The sequence below is a fragment of the Leuciscus leuciscus genome, assembly GCF_965113295.1.
Source record: "Leuciscus leuciscus genome assembly, chromosome: 3".
NCBI lineage: Eukaryota > Metazoa > Chordata > Actinopteri > Cypriniformes > Leuciscidae > Leuciscus > Leuciscus leuciscus.
This window is the reverse complement of record NC_138727.1, coordinates 774493-799145: the sequence shown is the minus strand read 5'-3', so window position 1 is coordinate 799145 and position 24653 is coordinate 774493. Positions and strand designations below refer to the sequence as shown.

Below are 24653 nucleotides of genomic sequence, written 5' to 3'. Positions count from 1 at the left end.
ACGACACACGCTAATAAGTCTTCATCACTGGCTACGACACGCTAATAACTCTTCATCACGCTAATAACTCTTCATCACTGTCTACGACACACGCTAATAACTCTTCATCACTGTCTACGACACACGCTAATTACTCTTCATCACTGTCTACGACACACGCTAATAACTCTTCATCACTGTCTACGACACACGCTAATAACTCTTCATCACTGGCTACGACACACGCTAATAAGTCTTCATCACTGGCTACGACACACGCTAATAACTCTTCATCACTGTCTACGACACACGCTAATAACTCTTCATCACTGTCTACGACACACGCTAATAACTCTTCATCACTGTCTACGACACACGCTAATAACTCTTCATCACTGTCTACGACACACGCTAAAAACTCTTCATCACTGTCTACGACACACGCTAATAACTCTTCATCACTGGCTACGACACACGCTAATAACTTCATCACTGTCTACGACACACGCTAATAAGTCTTCATCACTGTCTACGACACACGCTAATAACTCTTCATCACTGTCTACGACACACGCTAATAAGTCTTCATCACTGGCTACTGTCAGTGTATAACAGTTCTATATAATGATGTATTACACAGGACTGTTAGACAGATCGTACACTAATGAACAGGAGAATGTGAGCACTGTGAGCTCAGGCGTTCTCAGCGCCGTCAAAATAAAAGTCTCAACAAGCGTGTCTCACGTCACTTCAGAGTTCCTACTGGCGGTGCGAACGCAACCAGGAAAACATTCCTGTGGGAACCATTAGTTCTCGGGGACACACCCTGGTTGCTCGTTCCGCGAAAGCCCCTATATAGTCATGTGGTGTTACCTCTCGAACGCCCTGGAGGATCTCCTGAAGGTCTCCTCCCTCACTCAGTGATGTCACACTGACGGAGGCGCTGGATTGGTTGGATGCAGCGTCTCTCTCGGCCATCAGACGGTCTCTCTCGGCACACGCGGATAGAAGCCCTTGCCTCAACAGCTCCATCTGTGAACCAGCGGAGAAACGGGCTCATAACGGATCTCAAATCACAGGAGATCATGTTCAAGAAGCTTCAGAAACACTTTATTCTGATGCAGCCCTATAGACATTCTGTTGACTAGAGTATTAAAGAGTAACTTTCAGAGTATTAAAGGTGACACATGACCCTTTTCACAAGATGTAATATAAATCTATGGTGTCCCCAGAATGTGTGTGTGAAATATCAGCTCAAAATACCAGATCATTTATTATAGCTTGTCAAATTTGCCCCTTTTTTGTGTGAGCAAAAACACGCCGTTTTTGTGTGTCCCTTTAAATGCAAATGAGCTTTAGCTCCGCCTCCATTCAGAAGAGGGCGGAGTCTTTACACGAGCTTCAGAAACTCCAGCAACAAAACAGGCCAGCCTCACTCATCCAGAATCCCAGAATAACCAGTAGCGAGTGCAGCCTTACGGAGAGACTCAGGAAGAGTTTCTGAATGTTAGTGGAGACGTTTCTGTAGTTGTTGTGGAGTTACACTGATCATCTCATCATCATGTTTAACTTCTCCACAAGTGTCCACAGTTCCTGAGGTGTTTATAAGACAGCGGTGACATGTTCTGGTCAATAGTGTTCAGTGCTCGTCTGTGCTCAACCACACAACAGTTTCAGGCTTTGCTGGATCTTCATCATCGCGTTAGAACTGGTCTCTGTTGTCGCTTGTGGAACCAAATGTCGGCTGGTGTGTGTAAACGGGCAGATTAAGGGTCGGTAATATTATAATAAGATCCTCTTCATACGTCAGAAGGAGAGAGAAATCTGATCGGCTTATTTTTAGACATGCTTGCAGAGAAAGGATCAGCAGAACACAGTTACTGGGTTTCACTTTCCACGTTTTCTGTGTCGGTGGAAGCACCAGATTATAGCACCTTTAATCGTCTGTAAGAGTGCGCAGTCTTTGTGCATCTAAAGTTTTTGCTTATAGTCAACAGAATGTCTAGAGGGAAAGTGAAGTGTCTCACCATCTCGCTCTTCTCCACCAGCTCTCTCTGGATCTGCTCTCTCTCGTCTCTGATGACCCGCAGAGACTCCAGGAGCCGGTCTCGCTCTTCAGTCAGAGCGCTAACGTTAGCTTCAGCCGTCTTCATCGCCGCTAGCTTCTCCTGCTGCTCTCTGGTTCTCTCAGAAGAGGACAGAATATCCTCACGAAGCTGCAGCATCTGATGAGAGAGAAGAAACTGGGGCTATGGGTGGATGCGCTTTGATGGACTTCCAAAAATATATATACCAATTGACTCCCATTATAAAGCTTAGAAGCGCCAGAGCATTTTTTAATACAACTCTGTGTTCGTCTGAAAGAAGATTGTCATATACATCTAGGATGAGAGTGAGTAAATTATGGGCTAATTTTTTTTTTTGTGTGAACTATCCCTCTAAGCTGAACTCGTCAAGACTCACGATCTGGTCCTTCTCCTCCAGGTCTCTCCTCAGCTGGCTCTTCTCCTCTCGGCTGAGCTTCAGGATCTCCAGGAGCTGCTCTCGCTCCTCACTGACGGAGGCCAGGCTGCTCTGCAACTCCTCTCGATCGCTCTCGCTCTTCTCAAACAGCAGACGCTCTCGCTCGGCACTGACGGACCGCAGCTGCTCTCTCACCTCCACCAGCTGGGGATCATGGGAGAACGGGGACACTTTTATCCTCTATAATTCAAATTCTGTTCATATTTAAGAAAGAAACTCGAATGTAGCTGTTCATCCATTCTGACGGCCCTAGATGAGGGTCTCACCGCCTCGTCCTGCATCTGCCGATCTCTCTTGAGCGTCTCGCTCTCCTGTGTGAGCCGTTGAAGAGACTCCAGGAGCCGATCCCGTTCCTCAGTCATAGAGATCATCCGGTCCATCTGATCCACATCTCCGATCCTCTCAGAGGACACTCGGTCTCTCTCGGCACACACGGACTGGAGCTCTGACCTCAGCTGGGCCATCTGAACCAAGGGAACACTTCATTAGAATCAGAGAGGCCGCTGTCGGACACCTCATGTGTGACCCAGGACCACAAAAGCAGTCACAAGGGTCACACTTGTGTACAAACAGTGTGTTTGTACCGTCTGGTCTCTCTCCTGCTGGATCTGGTCTCTCTCCTGCTGGATCTGGTCTCTCTCCTCCGTCAGCGAGGTGATGCTGGCCTTCATCATCTCCATCTCACGTGTGTTCTCAGAGAGTTTAGACTCCATGAGCATCCGCTGAGACTCCAGCTCTAGTAACGCGTTCTGAAGACCTTTGACCTTCTCAAGAGCTCCTCTCAGCTCATCTTGATTTTCAATCGTCTGCATTTGAAAAAGGAAATGTATAATTAGTGCTGGACGGTCTACCGGTTCATACCGAACACCAGTGTTTGTTTTTGTTATATTAATTTTTTATATTTTACATATTTCATAATGTTTCGATGTTATTTCACTGCCCATTTACAAGTTTGGGGCGAGTCCAGGTTTATTTGTAAAATTAAAGCTTTTATTCATCAAGGACACATTAAATTGATCAAAAGTGACATTTATAATGTTACAAAACATTCCATTTCAAATAAACTTTCTATTCATCAAAGAATCCTGAAAAATAAAATGTATGACAGTTTCCACAGAAATATGAAGCAGTTTTCAACACTGATAATAATCATAAATGTTTCTTGAGCATCAAATCATCATATTAGAATGATTTCTGAAGGATCATGTGACACTTAAGACTGGAGTAATGATGCTGAAAATTTACAGGAATAAATTACACTTCACTTTATTCACATAGAAAACAGATGATTTACATTGTAATAATATTTCACAGTTTTCATCCTCTTTTCAAAAACAGCGGCATAACTCATCTCACCATTTCCACATTCTCCTGTAGATCAGACTTCAGCTGGCTCTTCTCAGCGTTCACAGTCTCCAGCTCCTCTTTCAGCTGCTGCATCTGTCAGACAATTCAGATTCTCATAAAAACCACGATAATCAGCATCTAATGCGCTCAAATCAAGAGTGTGTGAAGGTTCAGATCACCTGCAGGAGGAGTTCATCATGATGTGAGTCAATCTTTGGGCCGCTGCGTTCCTGCTGAGCCTGCATGAGCTGACACACACACACACACACACACACCTTTAAAGAGGACCTATTATGCTTTACATTTATGCTTTTCGTGATCATGAAGAAGCTTCAGTTCTTCTCTATATGAGTGTCAGTGTTTCTGAACTCCTGAAACGGCTCCACTGTAGTCTTGAGTTTCTCCCGGGAACGAACACGTCACAATATTCCTCATTATAATAATTCATACACAGAATAAAGGGGCGGGGCCTGGTTGAGTTAGTCAGTAGTGTGTTAAACTGACGGTTATGGTAAGGGGCGGGACATTTCCCAAACACCCTCGAAGCGCTCGACCAATCACGACACACTGATCCAGCCGACCAATCAGAGCACAGTGTGCTTTTCAGAAGGAGGGGCTTCATAGAGACAGGAAGTAAACAGAGCGTTACTGACAGACTGGGAAGAGAGGAGCCGCAACAATGGAGAATGAGGAAAATAAGTAACATTCAAGCAGGAAAACCTGTTCTAGTAGAGCCTGAAAACAACAAGACTTTGTAAAAACATAACAGGTCCTCTTTAACATATACAGTAGTCAACATTTGAAGTGGATCAAAACCTTTCATCAAAATTATACATGAATTTTGAACAATACCCGTTCTTGTCTTAGGACATCTTTGATGGACTTTTTTAATCCACTTCAAATGTTGACGACTGTATATAATATGAGCAGAATTCAGTATTTACCATCCCATTGCTGTCTTCGAGGTCGCTCTTGAGCTGGTCCCTCTCGTCTCTCAGGGCCTGTAGGATCTCCTGCATCTGCTCTCGCTCTTCAGTTTGAGAGATGATGGCGCGTCGCAGGTTCTCCATCTCATCCGGCGCACTCTGAACTCGCTCCATCTTCTCCGACAGAAGCACGTCTCTCTCGCCACACACACACTCCAGCTCTGAGCTCAACTGCAGCGACTGACAGGATAAAAACAGTGTTAAACACTCCGTCTGGTGGTTGGTGGGAGAGTGTGTGGTGTAAAGTGCGCGCACCTTCTGCGTGGCCTCCTCTAGTGCCGCCAGCAGTGTGTGTTTCTCCGTCTGGATGTTCTGGAGTCGTTCTGAGGTCTCTGTGAGCTGTCGGGTCAGGTCTGCTTCCTTCAGCTGAGCCTCCACCAGATCGCTCTCCATCTTCAGCAGCAGATCCGCAGACTCACACGTCTGATCCTCTTCTGCTTTCACACTGGACTGAGCGGATCTCAGAGCGTCTCGCTCCTCTCTCACAGAACACAGCTCTTCTGACAGAACACACACCTGGGAAACAGCACATTTATTCACGCGTCACGTACAGCTAGGGACGTCTATATTCATTTCATTCATATTCATATATATATATATATATATTAGGGCTGGGAATCGATTAAAAAAAATGTACTAATTAATTGCACAATTTCTGTAATTAATTGCAATTAATTGCGCTTCCCCCAAGCTTGTAATCATCAATATTTAAACTTAGAATCACCTAATTAAACAACACAGGAAAAAAAGGGAACAGAAAATAGCCCTATATTAAAATATTAAACATCAATATATCAATATATTATTCTTTTTCAATAATCAATCAACATAATCAATTTAACAGATTATTATTATTATTATATTAATAATTAAAACAAAATATAGTCCTACAAAGCTATTATTACCAGAGCATGTGATCAGAGCAGGTCATTTTACCATTGTGGCCCAGCATGGCTATACCAGCTCAGCAAACAGAAGTCAACAGAGAAATTTCACGTTACTTGAGTGGACTTTACTTTTCCAGTGCTTAGTACATGATTGAAGCCTTTGGGCCGTTAACGACAGAGCCGCCGACACACGGAACGGAGAGCTCGCCGCTGCTGGGCCATTAACGACAGAGCGAGCCGACCGACACACACACACACGCGCGCGCGCGGAGGACAGAGCGAGCCGACCGACACACACACACACGCGCGCGCGGAGCACAGAGCGCACACACGCGCGCGCGGAGCACAGAGCGCACACACACACACACACGCGGAGCACAGAGCGCGACGCACATACCGAGCGGAAAAGACCCGCTCATGAAAGCTGCCCGAGAATGAAACCTGACCGCCGAACATGGAGGGGCGGGACGGCATATTTCGGCCTTTTTAATAGCAGACGCAACAGGAAATCATTAAAACGAGGCAAAAAAAAAGTGCTGCGTCAATTGCGTTATTTTTTTTAACGCGTTAAACATTTCAAATTAATCGCAAAGATTAACGCGTTAATTCCCCCAGCCCTAATATATATATATATATAATTCTATAGAGTTTCAGATCTCCACCTGTTCAGATGTCTCCTGAAGCTCCAACGTCAGCTGGTTCCTCTCCTCTAATAAAGTCTCAAGCTCTTTCTTCAGTGTCTGGATCAGTAGAACATGTCACAACATCAGATTAACCCACACAAACTCTAAAGCCACGTCATCTTAATTTATACAGCGCTTTTTACAGCGGAGTGTTTCAGAGCAGCTTTACAGAGATACCAGGAATATAATGCAACAAAGTTTGTTTCTAGAAGAAAATAGCGTCACAGTCCAGCTTAAGTACGTTCAGTGATGGTTCATTTCTGTTATAGAAAAGTTATTAATTTAGTTATTTTATATATATAGTCGCTCTGGAGAAAACCGTGATGTCATCGTCCAGCTAATGGTGTCAATGCAGGAGATCAATAATATTGTTGAATATTAAATCAAATGTCCTCAATTACGCAAGCCAGAAACTCACTTCATGTAGAGTTCTGGAATCATGTGGTTCTGGACTCAAACGCTGTTGCTGTTCCTGTAACTCGGACTGAACCTGCAGCATCTACAACAGAACACACTTCAGGTCAGAGGCTAACTGTGTTTCACTGGCTCGGTACAATGACAATAAGGTTGAATCTGAATCCATTTCCATTCAACTTGCATTACAGTGCTATTTCTCGTGGCCTTGTGCGAAACGTGACCTGGAGATTGACCCTTTTAACTGAACTCCTCTTCCTACACGTGTTAGCTGTAGTGTAGTCGAGTGACGCTAACTCTCTCACCGTCTCAGTCTTCTCTTCCAGAAGTGTCTTCATCTGCTGTAGGCTCTCCTGAAGCTGGTCTCTCTCCTCCGTCATAGACATGAGATCTGCTGTCATCTTCTCCATCACCTCAGACGGTTCATGATGGTCAGATCTCTCAGACAGCAGTCGCTCTTCTTCTGTCAGCTGCTTTATCTGCAAACACACACATGACACGCTTCAACACTGAGATCTGGTGTGTGTGGATACTTGGGTGTGTGGAGTTTAGGAAAATTAACTGTTTAATATCAAGCACGTCCTGCATTAGACCGCATATTTACGACACTCACATTTAACCGATTTGGATGTTAAAGTCTAGACTTTTAGGGAATAATGAAATCACATCACTGTGAAGAGGAGGAAGGAAACGCAAATCATTGGGAAACAGAACGCAGCTCAATAAACGTTTTATCTCCATCATCTTCTTTTCATAATCACTGGAAGCCAAAGATTTTTTTAAAAATGAGTGAAATCTCAAGAGCTGTAATTTACAAGTACCTGATGCTCTTGGTTCCTCTGGTCCTGATGTTGGTCGACCGTCTGAACTCTCTGTGACCTCAGATTGTGTATTTCTCCCTGCAGTTCCTTCACCGTCTCCTGAGCATCCCTCAGTTCTGCTTGAGTCTCAATCATCTATGAGAATAAAGCAGAGGGTTTAACCCTTGTGCGAAAAAAAAAGTTCCTCTCAGGACCTGTTGAACGGATGTCCCCATTGAAAGGGCCATTTAACTATAAAATGATGCAATCTTTGTAAATAGGCTTTCATTCTGTTGGCAAGGCTTCAAAATGTACATTTTTACTGTTGTATTCCAGATGTGCCATTTTTCAGGTTTGGCCTATAAAGCAAATCCTCGCTTTATTCCAGTTTTCTGCTTATGCACATAATAGAGCCAATTGGATAGATTATGCAGCTATAATTGTGCGTTTGTATGCGTGTAATGAACATTTTGTGCGTGTGTGTGCTTGTAATATTTGAGAGAGAAAAACTCTTTTAGAGCTTTGCTGCATCTAATGGGGAAATCTGGTACTACGCCTAAATCTTACAGAAAGCTCATTTTTTGAGATATCAACCTCAAGTTTGTAACAACTTCTTTAGATTTAAGATTTTCTAGCAGTTTTAGAGTTCAACATGTTTCATAAATGTCTATAACTTTGTTAGACCCAATTTAAGACCCAATTTAAGTCTGTGCTCTCAAGCTTAACATTATTATGACAGTCTTTTGACATGGACATTTTTGTCCACTATGGACCTGTGTGTAACTTTTTTTAATGGATGCACAAGAGTTGTTAAAGGGTCTGTTGCTGAGCGAGATCATCATGTGACCTGGCGGCAGTCGCGTGCGCTCACCATCTCCACGTTTTCCTCCATGTCGCTCTTGAGCTGGTCCCTCTCGTCTCTCAGGGCCTGTAGGATCTCCTGCATCTGCTCTCGCTCTTCAGTTTGAGAGATGATGGCGCGTCGCAGGTTCTCCATCTCATCCGGCGCACTCTGAACTCGCTCCATCTTCTCCGACAGAAGCACGTCTCTCTCGCCACACACACACTCCAGCTCTGAGCTCAACTGCAGCGACTGACAGGATAAAAACAGTGTTAAACACTCCGTCTGGTGGTTGGTGGGAGAGTGTGTGTGTGGTGTAAAGTGAGCGCACCTTCTGCGTGGCCTCCTCTAGTGCCGCCAGCAGTGTGTGTTTCTCCGTATGGATGTTCTGGAGTCGTTCTGAGGTCTCTGTGAGCTGTCGGGTCAGGTCTGCTTCCTTCAGCTGAGCCTCCACCAGATCGCTCTCCATCTTCAGCAGCAGATCCGCAGACTCACACGTCTGATCCTCTTCTGCTTTCACACTGGACTGAGCGGATCTCAGAGCGTCTCGCTCCTCTCTCACAGAACACAGCTCTTCTGACAGAACACACACCTGAGGATGAACCATAATGGAGGAGATTTACACATGTAGATGCAAAAACTAGCTAAGAAACCATGAGCCGGTTTCTCTAACCTGTCTCTGTAACTCCTCCACTTTAACAGAGAGCGTCTCGAACTCCTCAGTCTTGCTCTGCAGACATCGCTCCCTCTCGAGACTCTGATCGAGATCCTTACGCACGTCACACAGCGTTTTCTCCAACACGAGATTATCGGTCAGATCTGTGAAGGAGGGTGAACATCAAACGTAACAAAATTACTTCCTTAAATGACAGACATAAAACAAATATTGAAACACTGCATGTACGTTTACCATATTTGATAAGCATGTTGATCATTATTAACATATGAATAAAAGCCCAAGTTAAATGTATTCATCATATAAGGTGATTGAGTCTCTTCAGAAGAAATGAATTAAAGCTCTTCATTCTCATGGATTATTTTTGACAATATCTTTATGTGCCTTTTGAAGCGTGGAAAGTTTTAATGGATGGACAAACATATGAGATTATAAAAATAAAAATCTACATTTGTTTCGAAGATAAATGAAAGTCTTATGGGTTTGGAATGACGAACTATCCCAGTAAGATTAGTTCAATTTGCCTTAAACATTCGCCTTCAACTGAATGAATGTAGATGGTAAACGCAGTCAGTTGTGAATCACACGGTCCCTCTTGCATGTTCTGTAGCGGTTCTGCACCTACTTTTCGGCACTTTCCCATCCAGCAGAGCAGTCAGTTTGGTGTTCTCATCGAAGGCTCCCATTAGCTCTTTCTGGAGATCTGTTTGCATCTTCTTGAAGCGACATTTCTCCAGCTCCAGCTTGTCCTGAAGCGTCTTCACCACAGCCTCCATCTTCTCATAGTCTGTGGTCAGGGTCACCTGAGAGAAGTCACATGACTCGCATTAAACACGCCTCATATCTAGGGGTGTAACGAGACCCTCATGTCACGATTCGATACACATCACGAGACTGAACTCACGATATTATTGCGATACTCCAAGACACATGATAAAAGATTAACAACTTATTTTTTACTGTTGATTAAAATGCTAAATTTGATATTACATTGTGTGTGTAAATGAATAGTCTTGGACTTGGTGCTGAAACCCAAAGCACAGGACAATAGAGACACCAGAATAACAATATTAATGATTCTGAAGCTGAAAATACAGAATTATTCTAGATGAATATGCTTGATCTCTGTCACTGATATATTTAAAATAATGTCGGCCACTTTTTACTGGTAACATCAGACATTTGGCATTATCAGGACACACAAATATTCCATTGCATTTTTATACATTATATATAGTAGTTTAATATAGTACTGACACTAAAACTTTGAAAACTTGAATTTTATTTTATGTGAACTATACACAATATATATTGTCACTATCCATGATACATACTGATGCAGTTTTGTATTGTGATATATTGAGACACAATATAATGTTAAACCCCTACTCCTAACACACACACAGCTCTACTCACGTCTCTCTCTTTGAGGCAGATGTTCTCGCTCCGCAGGAAGGCCCATTCCTTCTTAGTCTCCAAACTGAGAGTCTCTGCATCATCTAGAGAGCGCCTCAGACACGTCACTTCATGCACGAGATCCTTGTCGCTCTGCAGATTGCAATATAGCATAAATGAATATGAGATGCATAATACAGAGCATTTGTAGCCACAGGAAAGCAATCAAATCATCACCAAAATAAAATATATTGCTGTACAAAACTGTTTTTAAGTGAAACCATATAATTTTGTAAGTGACTATTAGAAAGTTAGGAAACTCATTAGCTGCTCACGTGTAAATGAACACCGCCATTATTTACTTAAATGGCAGTCTTTGTGATTTGATAATTACAATAAGCCTCATTTAGGTCTTATTTTGATTAATCAAAGCCCTAGCTAAATATTGTGTTAATAAATACTGTGTAAACAATCAATCAAAGTTCCCAGTGAAAACCCTCATCGGACGACCACTAACTAATAGTTCAGCGACTCGTGACGTACAAATCTCTGAAGCTCTGTGCTCAGGTCGGTCTTCTTCTGAAGCTCAGATGACATCAGCACCAGATCAGCCTATGGAGAACAGCACTGAGTTCATATGTTTGGTCTTCGAAAGCAAATGAAAGAGGAAGTGAATGTGATCAGACCTTCAGCTGCTGGATCATTTCCTCAGATCGTTTTAGATCCTGCTTCAGTCTGGAGTTCTCAGACTCTAGTTCTCTCTGTGTGGAGACAGAGAACATGTCAACGAGATCATGACAGCTGTACGCTAGGGTGTAACGAGACCCTCATGTCACGATTAGATAGATTTAAAATAATGTAGGACACTTTTTACTGGTAACATCAGACATTTAACACTATCAGGACCCGCAAATATTCCCCCATAGCATTATTATACATTCAGTTACTATATATAATGTAGTACTGACACTAAAAACTTGAATTTTAAATCTATATACACAATATATACTGTCACTGTCCACGACACATATTGATGCATTTTTGTATTGTGATGTATTGTGACACCGTGACGCTCTGATCACCTCGTACTCTCTCTTGCTCTCCTCCTCTAGTTTCTCGAACTCGTCTGCATCTCTCCTCTCCTCGATGTCCTTCTGCAGGGCGTCTTTGTCTTTCTGAAGCGAGTCCTTCTCTGCCGTCACACTCTCCAGGTCTTCGGTCAGCTGATCGAGCGTGTGTTTGGCCAGGTCTCGCTCAGCTATAACGGCATCCTTTACAAAATAAATAAAAAGATGATGTTTATTTATTAGCAGGGTTCAAACATGGCATCAGAACCCCCGTCATATGATAAGGGTTGGGAATTAAAAATCGATTCCAATTCTGGAATCGGATACTCGGTTCTCGACTGAATAACTTTATATTTGTAATATTTTTTAAAGTGCCGTGTTATTTTACATTGGATTAGTTTCTGTACCCGAATAAATTCAATCGTAGCTTTGTTCAGTTGCATCAATTTTGTATTTTACTGATTTTTATAATTATTGAGTTTTTATTGTCTTTAATAATGCTTTACATTTATATTAGTTAGGCTATAGTTGTTTTTCTATGGTATTTTTAAACCACAGGCAAACATTCCTTGTGTAAGTGTTCTTTAGCCTGATGATTTGTGTTCATGATAATCAGCCACAATTAAATGTTTTGCAATAAGACTAGCTAAATGTGAATGATATCCAAGTTTTGTTTTCTTATTGGAATCGAAATTAGGAATCGATAAGAAACGGAATTGTTCAAATTCAAACGATACCCAACCCAACATATGATGCATTTCTAAAGGAAAAAGAACGTCAACAAGACAAATTTAAAATAAAATAAAGAATTGCATGATGTTTACTCACTTTCTCAAACCCAACAGTCTCGCAGAGCTGAATGGCCTCTTCCAGATCTCTCTTCAGCTGAACACACACACAAAACACATTTTAATCAATGATAAAGAGAAAACATCACTGCAGAAGGGGATACCAGGGCTCGAGACTAACGGCATCCTGGGGACGATAGAAAATGTGTTTAGGATGAACAGAAATATTCTCCAGGACGCCTACAGGATGAAAGACATTTTTGTATGCGTGTTCATTTATTACTAGCCTATTAGAGTAACTTACTTAAATGCCAAAATTAACCGACCAAGCGCTGACTACAACTGAGCGCGTCTTCTCATGCTGTTACTATAGTTACTATCACTGGCCGGCTACTCACCCGGAGACTTGTTTCGCGGTACATCTATCACATGGCTTATTTTCACAGACAAAAACGAAACGATAACTAAATAAAACTAGTTTTGAATGACAAAAACCATGATGAAAATCTATTGACATTTTCGTCAACAAATAAAAACTAGACAAAAAATGTTAGATAGTGACGATTTGGGAAGCGATCCAGTCAGAACTGATGTCCTGCGTTTGTGGTCGATGCACACATGTGTACTGTAACGTGCTGATCTACCCAGCGGCACACGGGCTGACATGCGCTGAATCCTGCATGTCTCATAAAACGTTAAAAAAACGTAACGTCTGGGAGAATGAGTAGAGCAGACATATAGATCTGAATAAGAGTGACGACGCAAGAAAAGAGCTATATTCGGTACGGTTTTCTGTGCGCACACACCCGACCCGAAGCATGCAGCCATGCACAGAGACACCTATACAGCGCGCGAGTACTGAACTGAGCTCTCTTTCGTGTCTGAGTGGACAAATACACACAACATTATGTCGAAATGTCCGTTTTGGAGAGTATTCACGTCGTAAACTATGTTGGTTATGTCTTAAACAGTTGTGAGTGTATCTATGTTCATCAGTGCATTGGATCCGCATGTCATTGGACATGATCCGATGTCTTAAAGTGACAGTGGGTAATAAACCTAATGCGGTCTGTGTCCTTAATATTGATCAAGCAACAAAAGAAAGAGAAAAGCATTCACTGCTCGTTAATAGCTTTAATAATGATTCATAAATAATGATTAATAAAGATTTGGTCTGCATGAACAAAGCATAAATGAGTAAAAAGCATTTAACTCCTATTATTTTTTATTAAATCTGTTTTTTACCCATTTACATATAACTACTTTGAATGGAGCTAAATAAATATAATATATATCAAACATTTTAATGGTGTTTGTATTATGTAACTAACAACTAAAGATGATAATAAAAAAGTACAGAAACATGTTTATTTTGGGACGGTTGACATTCACTTTAGGACGGTTCCAGGACGGAGGTGAAAAGAGTTAGTCTGGAGCCCTGGGGGATACGCATTAGACTCGCTACGATAGTCGGTGTTTAGAAGCAACACCGGTTACATCACTTGCCCTAGGGCTGCACAATTAATCGAATTTCTAATCGCGATTATGATTATGGATGCCATGATTACGTAATCGTTCAAAGTCGCGATTAAAAAATAAAATAAAATGAATTAAAAATCCACTCTGCATGCATTTAGAGCATGTTATGAGAGACAAAAACCCAGCACAATAGGAACTACCAGGCAGTGACGTAAGTGTACGGTTAAATAAATAGTCTTTCACCTCAGAAAAACGGACGTTCCTTCCTGTCATGTCAGCCGTTATACTGTGCTCGTAGCGCACACTCTTCAAATGCCCGCGCAAATGTGGCGGCGCGCGCGGTGTATAAAGTGCAGAGGAAACTACGACCATGCAACGTTGTTACGTTGTAAATTAAGTCACGAAATAAAAGTAAAATAGCAATAAGTCACGTTACTGGTACGTCGTGTGTTAGCTGAGAAGGATTTGCATGCAGGGATGATTTTCATTCTATTCACCAGGAGCAGTTTCCATGTTTCATTAACAGTTCTTGTTAATATTGTGTATTCACCATGGTAACTGTCGTTTCAATATTAACCCCAAAATGCCACTTTATTTTCCCTTTGTGTTATTTTTTTATATTTTTAAATGACTGTGGTGGCTCATACCAACATTGTATTAACAAAAGCTAGTTTGGGACTGCTATTTAATAGCTTTAGCATAGGCCTAATGTTTATTTCTTAGTAGCCTTTACTATTAGTCATATTCTTACAATTTATGTGTATGTTAAGTAAAGGGGGACAGTGTGTGTTCACAATTTTTAAGTAAACATGTATAATAAAATATATATATATATATATATATATATATATATATATATATATTCAATGTAAATTGTGATCATCGAAATTAATAAATCGCAATTAAAATTTCAAGGGAATTATCGCCAGTTATGATTTTTGTCATAATCGTGCAGCCCTAACTTGCCCACAGCGTTTTTTAAAAATAAATAATTTAGTTCAGTTAGAGAACAGACACTACAATTAAAAACTGAACGTGTCTGTTTAATAAAAACCGTGAGCTGTACGAGAGTCGCAGCACAGATCAGCAGGAGTCAGATCTCATTAATCACGAGGGTGAGGAGTTGACTGACAAGATGGCGGAATATTTGGTGCCAAAGCAAAGCGAATTTGTCATCGTCCTGTTTTGTTGTAATTTTTCATCATGAATAATAGGCTAATGAACTCACCATTCAAGCAATCCGCCCACGAATTGGCACTAATTTGAAAGTGAAACTAAAATGCGCACGGGCGCGGAGTGAGCAGAGCGAATGATTTGCCTTCAATTTAGCGATTTAAAAGCCCCCGCCGGTGATACCGGTGTCGTCACACGCTGATTAACCGGTGGGAAAATATCCTCACCGCCACATCCCTAATACGCATAAAAAAGAAGTGCATTGTGGGGACTAGAGCTCGGGTTGTACCTGTTCACAGGTGTTCTGCGAGCGCAGGAGGGCTTCTGAAGACTTCTCCAGCTCTGCCAGCTTCAGCTCCAGTGCGACGCTCTTCTCCTCAGCTCTCTGTCTCTCCTGAACCTGCGTCTCCAGTCGACGCTGCAGCTCCTCCAGCTCAGAGAGGGTCTGCTCCTGTTCTGACGGCGTGGATCGAGCCTCCAGCTTGTTCTTCAGCTCAGACACCTCCAGCTGGAGCTCAGCGCTCATCTCCTCTGCTCTGCGTTTGCTCTGAGTCTCGGCGTCCAGCTGACGCTCCAGAGACGCCACCTTCAGCGCCAGCTCGTTCGCCCGGGGAGAGTCGTGGAAATGACTCCTGAACACAGAGGAGAAATGAGAGAAACATGCATTTATGCTGCAGAAGAGCATGTGAGCACTGCTGCTAGAGCGGACCGATTAATTCCGACGCAATTTACATGAAATCATCGAGTTGGCTTATCGTGATTATGAAAACTTTTATCAGTAAACAAAACTAGGCAAACAACAAGCCGATTTAAACGCCCCATTAGAGTAAAAGCAGGGTTGATATTGATGATGCGTCCTCACCCCTCCGAGGAGCTGCGGGCCGTGATGCTGCTCGTCTCCATGTCCATGTTGGGATCGTCCATAGCAGTGAAGTCAAAGCGGCTGTCGAACTCATCCATATCTGGACACAAAACACAACTGAGCAAACACCTCATGAACCTTTATCTAGTGATGGACACGCACAAATCTTCACACAATGTTCAATCTATTGGCTTGACTGGAATTCAGCATCACGTTTTTAATGCGAGTTAAATAATTGTGTTAAATGAGCCTGTCTTAAGATGGACCAGTTGGTTTGCGTTGCCGTCATATGCTTAATTACAACAATTAATTTGATATAAGGCAAAAAAAAAAAAAAATTCATCTTTTAAGACAAGAGGGATTTAAAAAGTTGAAGGTTATCTTAACTTTAAGAAATAATTTATTGTTCAACTTGTATATTTAAAGGATAAAGTTTTGAATTACTGAATAAAAACAAGAAACAGACTAAAAGAATCAAAACATTTATGATGATTAAGATCATTCTTTTAAATAATTAAGTAATAAATAAGTCTTCGGTCCCTGGTGTGGCACTGACCACATTAAGGTTTTTCGGCCAAGCCTTCATTCTGAAAATGACATTTATGTGCTTCACAGCGACTGCAGAATAATCTTCAAATGCAAGTAACTTTCTCAAGTGTTCAGACAGAACTCGTACCCTCTCCCTCTTCAGGCAGAGAGCTGTCGACTCGACTCTTCTTGATGTACGGCTCAGCGAAGCTCATGTCAGTGGACCCGAGACCTTCCTCCGGCAGATGCGTAGATCTCAGCAGCTTCCCAGCCCACGTCACTCTCCGCTTGGGAACCTGTGCGTTTAAATGCAACAATCAGATCCACGGCCTTCACCAACACTGAGCAGTTACCATTAGGGTTGGGAATTGAAAAAAAACTTGAGGTCAGGAATTGGATACTTGTTATAACATTTAGATTCCTCTTATCGATTCCTTTGTGAGCATTTCAATATGACTTTAAACGCGGGACGACTCGCTGCTTTCTGCGCCACGCACACATCCAAACCGTGCCCACATCCAAAGTGATCGAAATAGGAATCGTTAATTCAACTGATAACCAACCCTCGTTATGACTGGTGAAACCGGTTACCTTCGGGACCAGGGTGACGTTTGAGGCAGTAACTAGCAGCTTGGTCAAGTTCTTGATTCGGTCCTGCTGATCTCTCTGGAGCTGGTCTTTCTCTTGCAGAAGCTGACACAGTGACTCTCGCTCGGTTTCAGTCGATTGAGTGACAGAGGACACCTGTAAGAGGAGATGGGAAAGAGTTTGTGTGATGGGTCGTGTTATTACCGGACGACTGTCAAACCTGTGATGTACATGCTCACATAATACACATGTGTACACCGTCTCCGTTATCACAGATTCATGTTTTTGAAGTTTACACAGAGATAACGTTTTTTGCACCTTGGAACCATTTTTAAAGTTTGTGTTCTCGAGCTCCAAACTCTGTTGAATGGCCAGAATAATCAAATTCAGTTTTCTGTTAGAACGGTGCCGTGTTAGTGGCCCAGGGGCCCTATCTTTCACTCAGCGCAATTGACTTTGTACAGCGACGCATGCATCATTCCTATTTTGCATTTTCCCTCCACAGACGCACGTCGGTAAATTAGGGAATGAACTTGCGCTCCCGGGGGCGGTTCAGCGAAAAGAGGAGGCGTGTTCCGGCGCAAACGTTCCCTGGTGCTATTTTGCAGTTTCAGAAAACAATTCCGCCACAGACCAGGAGAAACCTCGTCTAAAGTCAGCGGCGCGTTCAGATGCTATTTTAAGGGCTCATGCTTGGCCATAATGTAGCGTGTGCACAACACACACACACTTTGCTTCTCTCATCTACAAACAGACATTTTTGCAAACCATACATTATTACAAGGAAAAATATTCCACACGAGGGAAATCCTTGTGGTGTCCATGAAGATGTAAAAAAAAAAAAAAAAAATAGGCATAAATCTAGCTTACACATTTACCCAAATTATCATACGCCTGTTTAACCGAAGCTAATCTGGGTGTGTTTCTCCATCCTCAATGTCACTTCTCTGTGTGTTACGGCCCTGACGAGAACGTCGGTCTCCTCGGCTGTGAACCGCTCCTGGCGTGCGTCTGGCAAATCCACCGATATAATAGCAAACCGCCATGGAACAAGAGCGCCTGCTCTTAAAGGGAATGTGAAATGATACTCACATTGATGATGCTCACCCACACCTATGAGTAATGAAGCTACTTCAGACCAACACATTTTAGATTTGTGTCGGGCGCAAGAGTAATTTATCCCGCCGGTATAATAGCAGATATTTGTAGATCCACCCACAAAGTTACTTGCGTTTCGCGTTTGTGTTTAGATCGTTAAAATAGGGCCCACTAAGTTAATAACTAATGATCTTTACAACGGAAGTGAATCAATCAAAACTAACTTTATCTGGACAATAACTCTATTCTAGATCTGCTGTAAAGCCTAAACAATCTCTGTTACTGTAATCTCCTGTTATCACTGTAAAGCTGCTGTGAAACATCTATATTGGTTAAAGCGCTGTATAAATGAAGGAGACTCGACTTACCTCTTGCAGACGGCGTCTAAGATCAACAATCTCATTGCGGTATCTCTTCAAGAGCGCACCTTCATCAGAGACCTCCGTGACGTGAGGGTCATTCTTCATGCGCTTCGCTGCACTCGCAAACTTTAAACCGCAGTAAGAGCACAGATGAGTTAAGCACATCTCCCTGTATCAGAGCAGACAGCAGTGAAGAAGCGTATGGTCCTCGTACCTGTAAAGTGCTGACGGTCTCGTCCACGGTCACTGGCGTGATGGTGCAAATAATCACAGTTTTTGCATTTCCACCCAAAGAGTTCTGGAGGATTCGGGTCAGTTTACTGTTTCTGTAATTCACGAAGCCCCTTTTGGATGGAATGGAAACCAGACATTATTGTTTGATATGGTTTGCCACCAAAAACAGGGTGAAAGTCACAATATAACTCACTTCTGACTCTCTTCGGATAACTTCTTAATGACTTGACCCAGGATGAACAAACTGCGGTTTATGTTGCACCCTTCTTTTAACCGGGCTCCTGAAACAGAAGAGAGCTTTTAACACACAAATTCATTAAATCAATAGTTATATTTTAAGCATTTCCTAAATGGCTCAAACTTAGGCTGTATACGCTCATTTGTGAGCAGGAACAGTTCTATGCCACTAACCGGCTGTGAAAATACTAGATTTAATGCTTTGAAAATATACATTTGGATATTTATTTAGGCATTATTAGGGCTGGGTATCGATTCAGATGTTACAATTCGATTCGATTTCGATTCGCAAGCTCTAATTCGATTCGATTTCGATTCTCGATTCGATTTTTCCAATTTCGATTCTAAATTAATTTCGATTCGACTCACTCAATGAATATTAAATACAAATCATATATTTATTAAAAAAAGAAAAAGAAAAGAAAAAAAAGTGAACAAGTTTTCAAGTGTTTAATTAATAAAAAGAAATTAAGAGCTACAAACCTGTATATTAAACTCTTTTTATTTTAGGTACACTTGGGTACATTAAAACAGAACCCAACTCTATATTTCAAATGCATACAATGAATAGACAGGATTTTGATGCAAGATGAAAAATTGATGCTGAAAATTGGACAAGTCAGAACAGTCGCATGTCTTGATCAAACAGGTTAACAATCCTCACATAAACCCACATATAAAAAACGTTATATATAATATAATATGTGCCCTTCCTGTCTAACAGCTAGGCCATAGAAATTGAATAAAATTATCAAACAGTCTGTGTTGCATTAATTATAAATTATATATTGACTAATCAAAGTTACAAAAGTTCTTTATTCAAGAGCAGTGAGTGTTTTTCTCTGTTCTCTTTGTTCTTTGATTAACTTAAATGACAGAGATAATTAGTGGCTACAGTGTACTGTCCCTTTAAGACCAGCCGCTGTTGACAGAGACGCGGAACTCACACGCGGACTCATTCTCTCACGAGGCACAACTCTTCACGTTCGTCATAAGACTGCTCTTATGTTATAAAGATACTCGACAAAAATACATTTTGGCATAATTGTGTGTGTTCTTCGTTCAAGCGCGAAAGATAATTCTATTCTGTGCTGTCTTGTGCGCACGCACGATATCATCGCAAGTTTTTCTGTCACAGTCATGACAGCATTTTGGCAGCATTTTGGTCATATAGCCTAATTGCGTATAGGCTTGTCATCATAGCGATTGCGATATGATTAAACGTGCAGCACTAATTGAGGTTATTTTATGATTTAGATAAAACTACCATAAAATCTCACAGCATTAGCTATAAAATTGAGTTTGCAAGCCTATGAACAGTGGAGGAAAACTAATACATAAAGATGGAAAAAAATCGATTATTGGCGTTTGAGAATCGATTTTGAATCGACCACATTTAAAAAAACGATTAATCGAAAAATCGATTTTTTTGCCCAACCCTAGGCATTATACAATAATTATTTGTCAAGGTTTAGTTTTGTTTTTTTAATCATTGTGAAGCATAATTTTTGCGATAATGCTTACAGCCATTGACTCGCACTCATTTCACTCACTGTCTGTGTAAGAGTGTGTGTGCGCGTGCATGTGAGTGAGTGTGTGTGTGTGTCTGTGTAAGAGTGTGTGTGTGCGCGCGTGCATGTGTGTGTGTGCGAGTGTTAATCTTTTGCTCTCAGAATGTTTTTTTTTAATGACTATTTGTGCCAGGTTCAAAACACACAATATTTCTGACTGTTACGATAGTCCCTGTTATGCGATTTTGACTCTGACTCGTCGGACTACACCTTGCATCCCGACCAATCACCACTTGCTCTCATTAACGTCGTGTGTGATGTCATCAAGAGGCCGGAACTAGCGACTGACTTCCAGAAAGAAGAGCGTACACAAGCGATGGCTACCGAAGCGCCGTGTTCTGTACTGGCTGTCTTGTCAGAAAAGCCCCAAAAAAAGAAATGTTTCGTGGAGATTCGGCAACTATACGCCTGCGTTGATGATGTTTCCTCGAGGGACTGCCATGACAGAGACGCTTCAGCAACCCGGTGAGAGCTTGAAACGGCTTTAACTAGCAAATCATATTCTCCTTCGCTACAGAGAACACTTGGATAGACAATCACAGAGACGTATACATAACCAAATGTGCCAGATTTATAATCTCCATTGTTTGAAAGCTGTGTAGGGAAGAGCTTCTGTGCTCCTATTGGTCACAGATGTGACGGAACCGGTCATGGAGGACCGGGAAAAATGAAACATGTTAAGTCTTTATGTCAGGACACTGAAGCGCCGCATCAGTTGTCGTCCACTATGACACACTATGCAAGACAAAAAGATCAGTTCTTGCATCTCGACGGACATTGTCGTTTGCGAATCATTACAACTCTATAGCTGTGAAATCGTGTAGTTTGCCCATTTAATTCCAAAAACAGACTAAAAGAAGAAACAGTAAAACACAGTCATTACCCTCAGCTCCCGTCTGACTCGCCCGTTCAGTGCCGGCAAGATCCACCAAGTTCTACAGAAACGGGAAACAACACCACACTGACTAAACGTGATAAATGTTGCTCATCCGAATGATGTCAGTGAATGAAGTCACACAGAAGGGTGGTGTTTGTGTTGAACTCACCAGATGTGACACAATGATGGCTCCTTCAGCGTTTTCCCCAGACGCCGGTTCGCTTCGGTCACGGCTCTCCAGGATCTGACAGAGAACACAAACCATAGGAACTTAAACAGTCCAAATAAACCAGACTCCAAACACACTGCAGTTCACATCGCCTCTTACCATGCGGAAAATGGTGTGAGAGCGGCTGCTGCGCTGGTTCATTTTAGTTTTCCCATAGTGCCGGTTTTCTGTGTGAATCAAGTGAGGATCAGATAAGCACCGCAGTACAGCAGAATAAAGAACGAGCGAGCGAGTGATTCAATGAGAGCAGCTTTACTTTCTCCTTTGGTGATCCAGGACAGGGCTTGTTCCGGAGACGTCACCAGCTCTTCGGTCAGATCAGCCACATACACGTTTTTCTGTGGACAGTCAGAGGGTTAGTTTACTCAAAAATCAATGATTTACTCACCCTGAAGCCACCCTAGGTGTATATGGCATTGAATACAATCGGAGTTATATTAAAAATGTCCTGGTTCTTCCAAGTGCATCTATACATGATAAGTGCATCTATCCATGATAAAAGTGCATCCATCCATCCATCATAAAAGTGCATCTATACATGATAAGTGCATCTATCCATGATAAAAGTGCATCCATCCATCCATCATAAAAGTGCATCTATACATGATAAAAGTGCATCTATACATGATAAAAGTGCATCTATACATGATAAAAGTGCATCCATCCATCCATCATAAAAGTGCATCTATACATGATAAAAGTGCATCTATACATGATAAAAGTGCATCTATACATGATAAAAGTGCATCCATCCATCCATCATAAAAGTGCATCTATACACAGGGATGCACATAAGTGGTGCGCAGGTGCGCATGCGCTACCCAATTAAACAATGCGTACCAGATGAATTGCCGCAACCCTCATTTGCGTACCTAAGATTTGGGGATAGATTAGGGCTGGGTATCAATTCAGATGTTACAATTCGATTCGATTCGCAAGCTCTAATTCGATTCGATTTCGATTCTCGATTCGATTTTCGATTTCGATTCTCGATTCGATTTTTCCAATTTCGATTCTAAATTAATTTCGATTCGACTCACTCAATGAATATTAAATACAAATCCTATATTTATAAAAAAAAAAAATAAAAAAAAAAAAAAGTGAACAAGTTTTCAAGTGTTTAATTAATAAAAAGAAATTAAGAGCTACAAACCTGTATATTAAACTCTTTTTATTTTAGGTACACTTGGGTACATTAAAACAGAACCCAACTCTATATTTCAAATGCATACAATGAATAGACAGGATTTTGATGCAAGATGAAAAATTGATGCTGAAAATTGGACAAGTCAGAACAGTCGCATGTCTTGATCAAACAGGTTAACAATCCTCACATAAACCCACATATAAAAAACGTTGCATATAATATAATATGTGCCCTTCCTGTCTAACAGCTAGGCCATAGAAATTGAATAAAATTATCAAACAGTCTGTGTTGCATTAATTATAAATTATATATTGACTAATCAAAGTTACAAAAGTTCTTTATTCAAGAGCAGTGAGTGTTTTTCTCTGTTCTCTTTGTTCTTTGATTAACTTAAATGACAGAGATAATTAGTGGCTACAGTGTACTGTCCCTTTAAGACCAGCCGCTGTTGACAGAGACGCGGAACTCACACGCGGACTCATTCTCTCACGAGGCACAACTCTTCACGTTCGTCATAAGACTGCTCTTATGTTATAAAGATACTCGACAAAAATACATTTTGGCATAATTGTGTGTGTTCTTCGTTCAAGCGCGAAAGATAATTCTATTCTGTGCTGTCTTGTGCGCACGCACGATATCATCGCAAGTTTTTCTGTCACAGTCACGACAGCATTTTGGCAGCATTTTGGTCATATAGCCTAATTGCGTATAGGCTTGTCATAGCGATTGCGATATGATTAAACGTGCAGCACTAATTGAGGTTATTTTATGATTTAGATAAAACTACCATAAAATCTCACAGCATTAGCTATAAAATTGAGTTTGCAAGCCTATGAACAGTGGAGGAAAACTAATACATAAAGATGGAAAAAAATCGATTATTGGCGTTTGAGAATCGATTTTGAATCGACTCTTGGCGTTTGAGAATCGATTTTGAATCGACCACATTTTAAAAAACGATTAATCGAAAAATCGATTTTTTTGCCCAGCCCTAGGATAGATAGGTGCGCAATCTGTGTTGTTGGATAGGCCTCAGAACTAGAGATGCGCGGATGGGCTATTTCATCCGCAACCGCATCGCAAAACTCATCCGTCCGCCATCCATCCGCACCAACGTTTTTGACCAATTTTCAAAACCGCACCCGCCCGCCATCCACTATGGATGCAAGGCGCTGCTGATGACAGCCGCGAGACTAGAAAACTCTCTTACCTCAGAATATCAGCAGTGAACTCCGTCTCCGATCGGCGCACATGGACAAAAATAAATAAATTATTTAAATAAATAAATAGCCTAAATTAAACGAACTTCGGCAAACCTGACTGTACAATATTTTCATTGTAGCCTAATAGAAAACGCATTTTGGCACATCATTTAGGATTTTTCGTTGGTGCGCCATCAGCTAGCCTATGCCTACAAAAGACAGATGAAATTTAATATTAATAATTGATCCATGTCGGTATACACAGCCTAATATTTTACACTTAGGCTATAATTAAAAAAATTGCCTAAACAATCAAGATAGCCTATTTACTTTTTTTATTTATTAAAACCAGGAATGTGGTTAATGAAACATGGATTAAAATTAAGATACAATTAATACAAAACGAAATTCGCTTTAAAGAAATGCTTTGTGCTTTCTGTTTGAGGTCTCTGTGAAAGTTTGAAAGTCTTTTAGTGCCGCAGCGCTTTCAGAGGTCTCGTCCGTAATGGAGAACTGTCACTCACGTAAGATTGTTTTTTCCTCATAAATGACAAAATACTTTAAAAAAAAAGACAAACCATCAATAAAAAAAAAAAAATATATATATATATATATATATATATATATATATATATATATATATATATATATATATATATATATATATATATATATATATA

General features: G+C 41.3%; 1 protein-coding gene across 2 annotated transcripts in view; it reads right to left on the bottom strand.

Annotated features, from left to right (window-relative positions):
• The window catches only part of LOC309494412 (uncharacterized protein), a 51599-nt gene that overhangs the window by 23560 nt on the left and 3386 nt on the right, over positions 1-24653 (bottom strand). For both annotated transcript variants that reach the window (XM_082163744.1, XM_082163743.1), the window contains exons 6-38: positions 21881-21962; positions 21724-21791; positions 21565-21639; positions 21402-21453; positions 18904-18991; positions 18691-18820; positions 18483-18602; positions 17020-17172; positions 16577-16724; positions 15901-16000; positions 15328-15670; positions 12427-12483; positions 11614-11802; positions 11218-11292; positions 11075-11143; positions 10553-10684; positions 9762-9939; positions 9134-9279; positions 8792-9052; positions 8491-8712; positions 7641-7775; positions 7125-7298; positions 6824-6904; positions 6385-6462; positions 5091-5351; positions 4794-5015; positions 4029-4097; positions 3859-3942; positions 3087-3308; positions 2769-2966; positions 2443-2646; positions 2007-2204; positions 853-1011 (exon numbers count right to left, since the gene is read on the bottom strand). In XM_082163744.1, the coding sequence (XP_082019870.1) occupies positions 853-1011; positions 2007-2204; positions 2443-2646; positions 2769-2966; positions 3087-3308; positions 3859-3942; positions 4029-4097; positions 4794-5015; positions 5091-5351; positions 6385-6462; positions 6824-6904; positions 7125-7298; positions 7641-7775; positions 8491-8712; positions 8792-9052; positions 9134-9279; positions 9762-9939; positions 10553-10684; positions 11075-11143; positions 11218-11292; positions 11614-11802; positions 12427-12483; positions 15328-15670; positions 15901-16000; positions 16577-16724; positions 17020-17172; positions 18483-18602; positions 18691-18820; positions 18904-18991; positions 21402-21453; positions 21565-21639; positions 21724-21791; positions 21881-21962 (4773 nt within the window). The remainder of the gene's footprint in view (positions 1-852; positions 1012-2006; positions 2205-2442; positions 2647-2768; positions 2967-3086; positions 3309-3858; positions 3943-4028; positions 4098-4793; positions 5016-5090; positions 5352-6384; positions 6463-6823; positions 6905-7124; positions 7299-7640; positions 7776-8490; positions 8713-8791; positions 9053-9133; positions 9280-9761; positions 9940-10552; positions 10685-11074; positions 11144-11217; positions 11293-11613; positions 11803-12426; positions 12484-15327; positions 15671-15900; positions 16001-16576; positions 16725-17019; positions 17173-18482; positions 18603-18690; positions 18821-18903; positions 18992-21401; positions 21454-21564; positions 21640-21723; positions 21792-21880; positions 21963-24653) is intronic.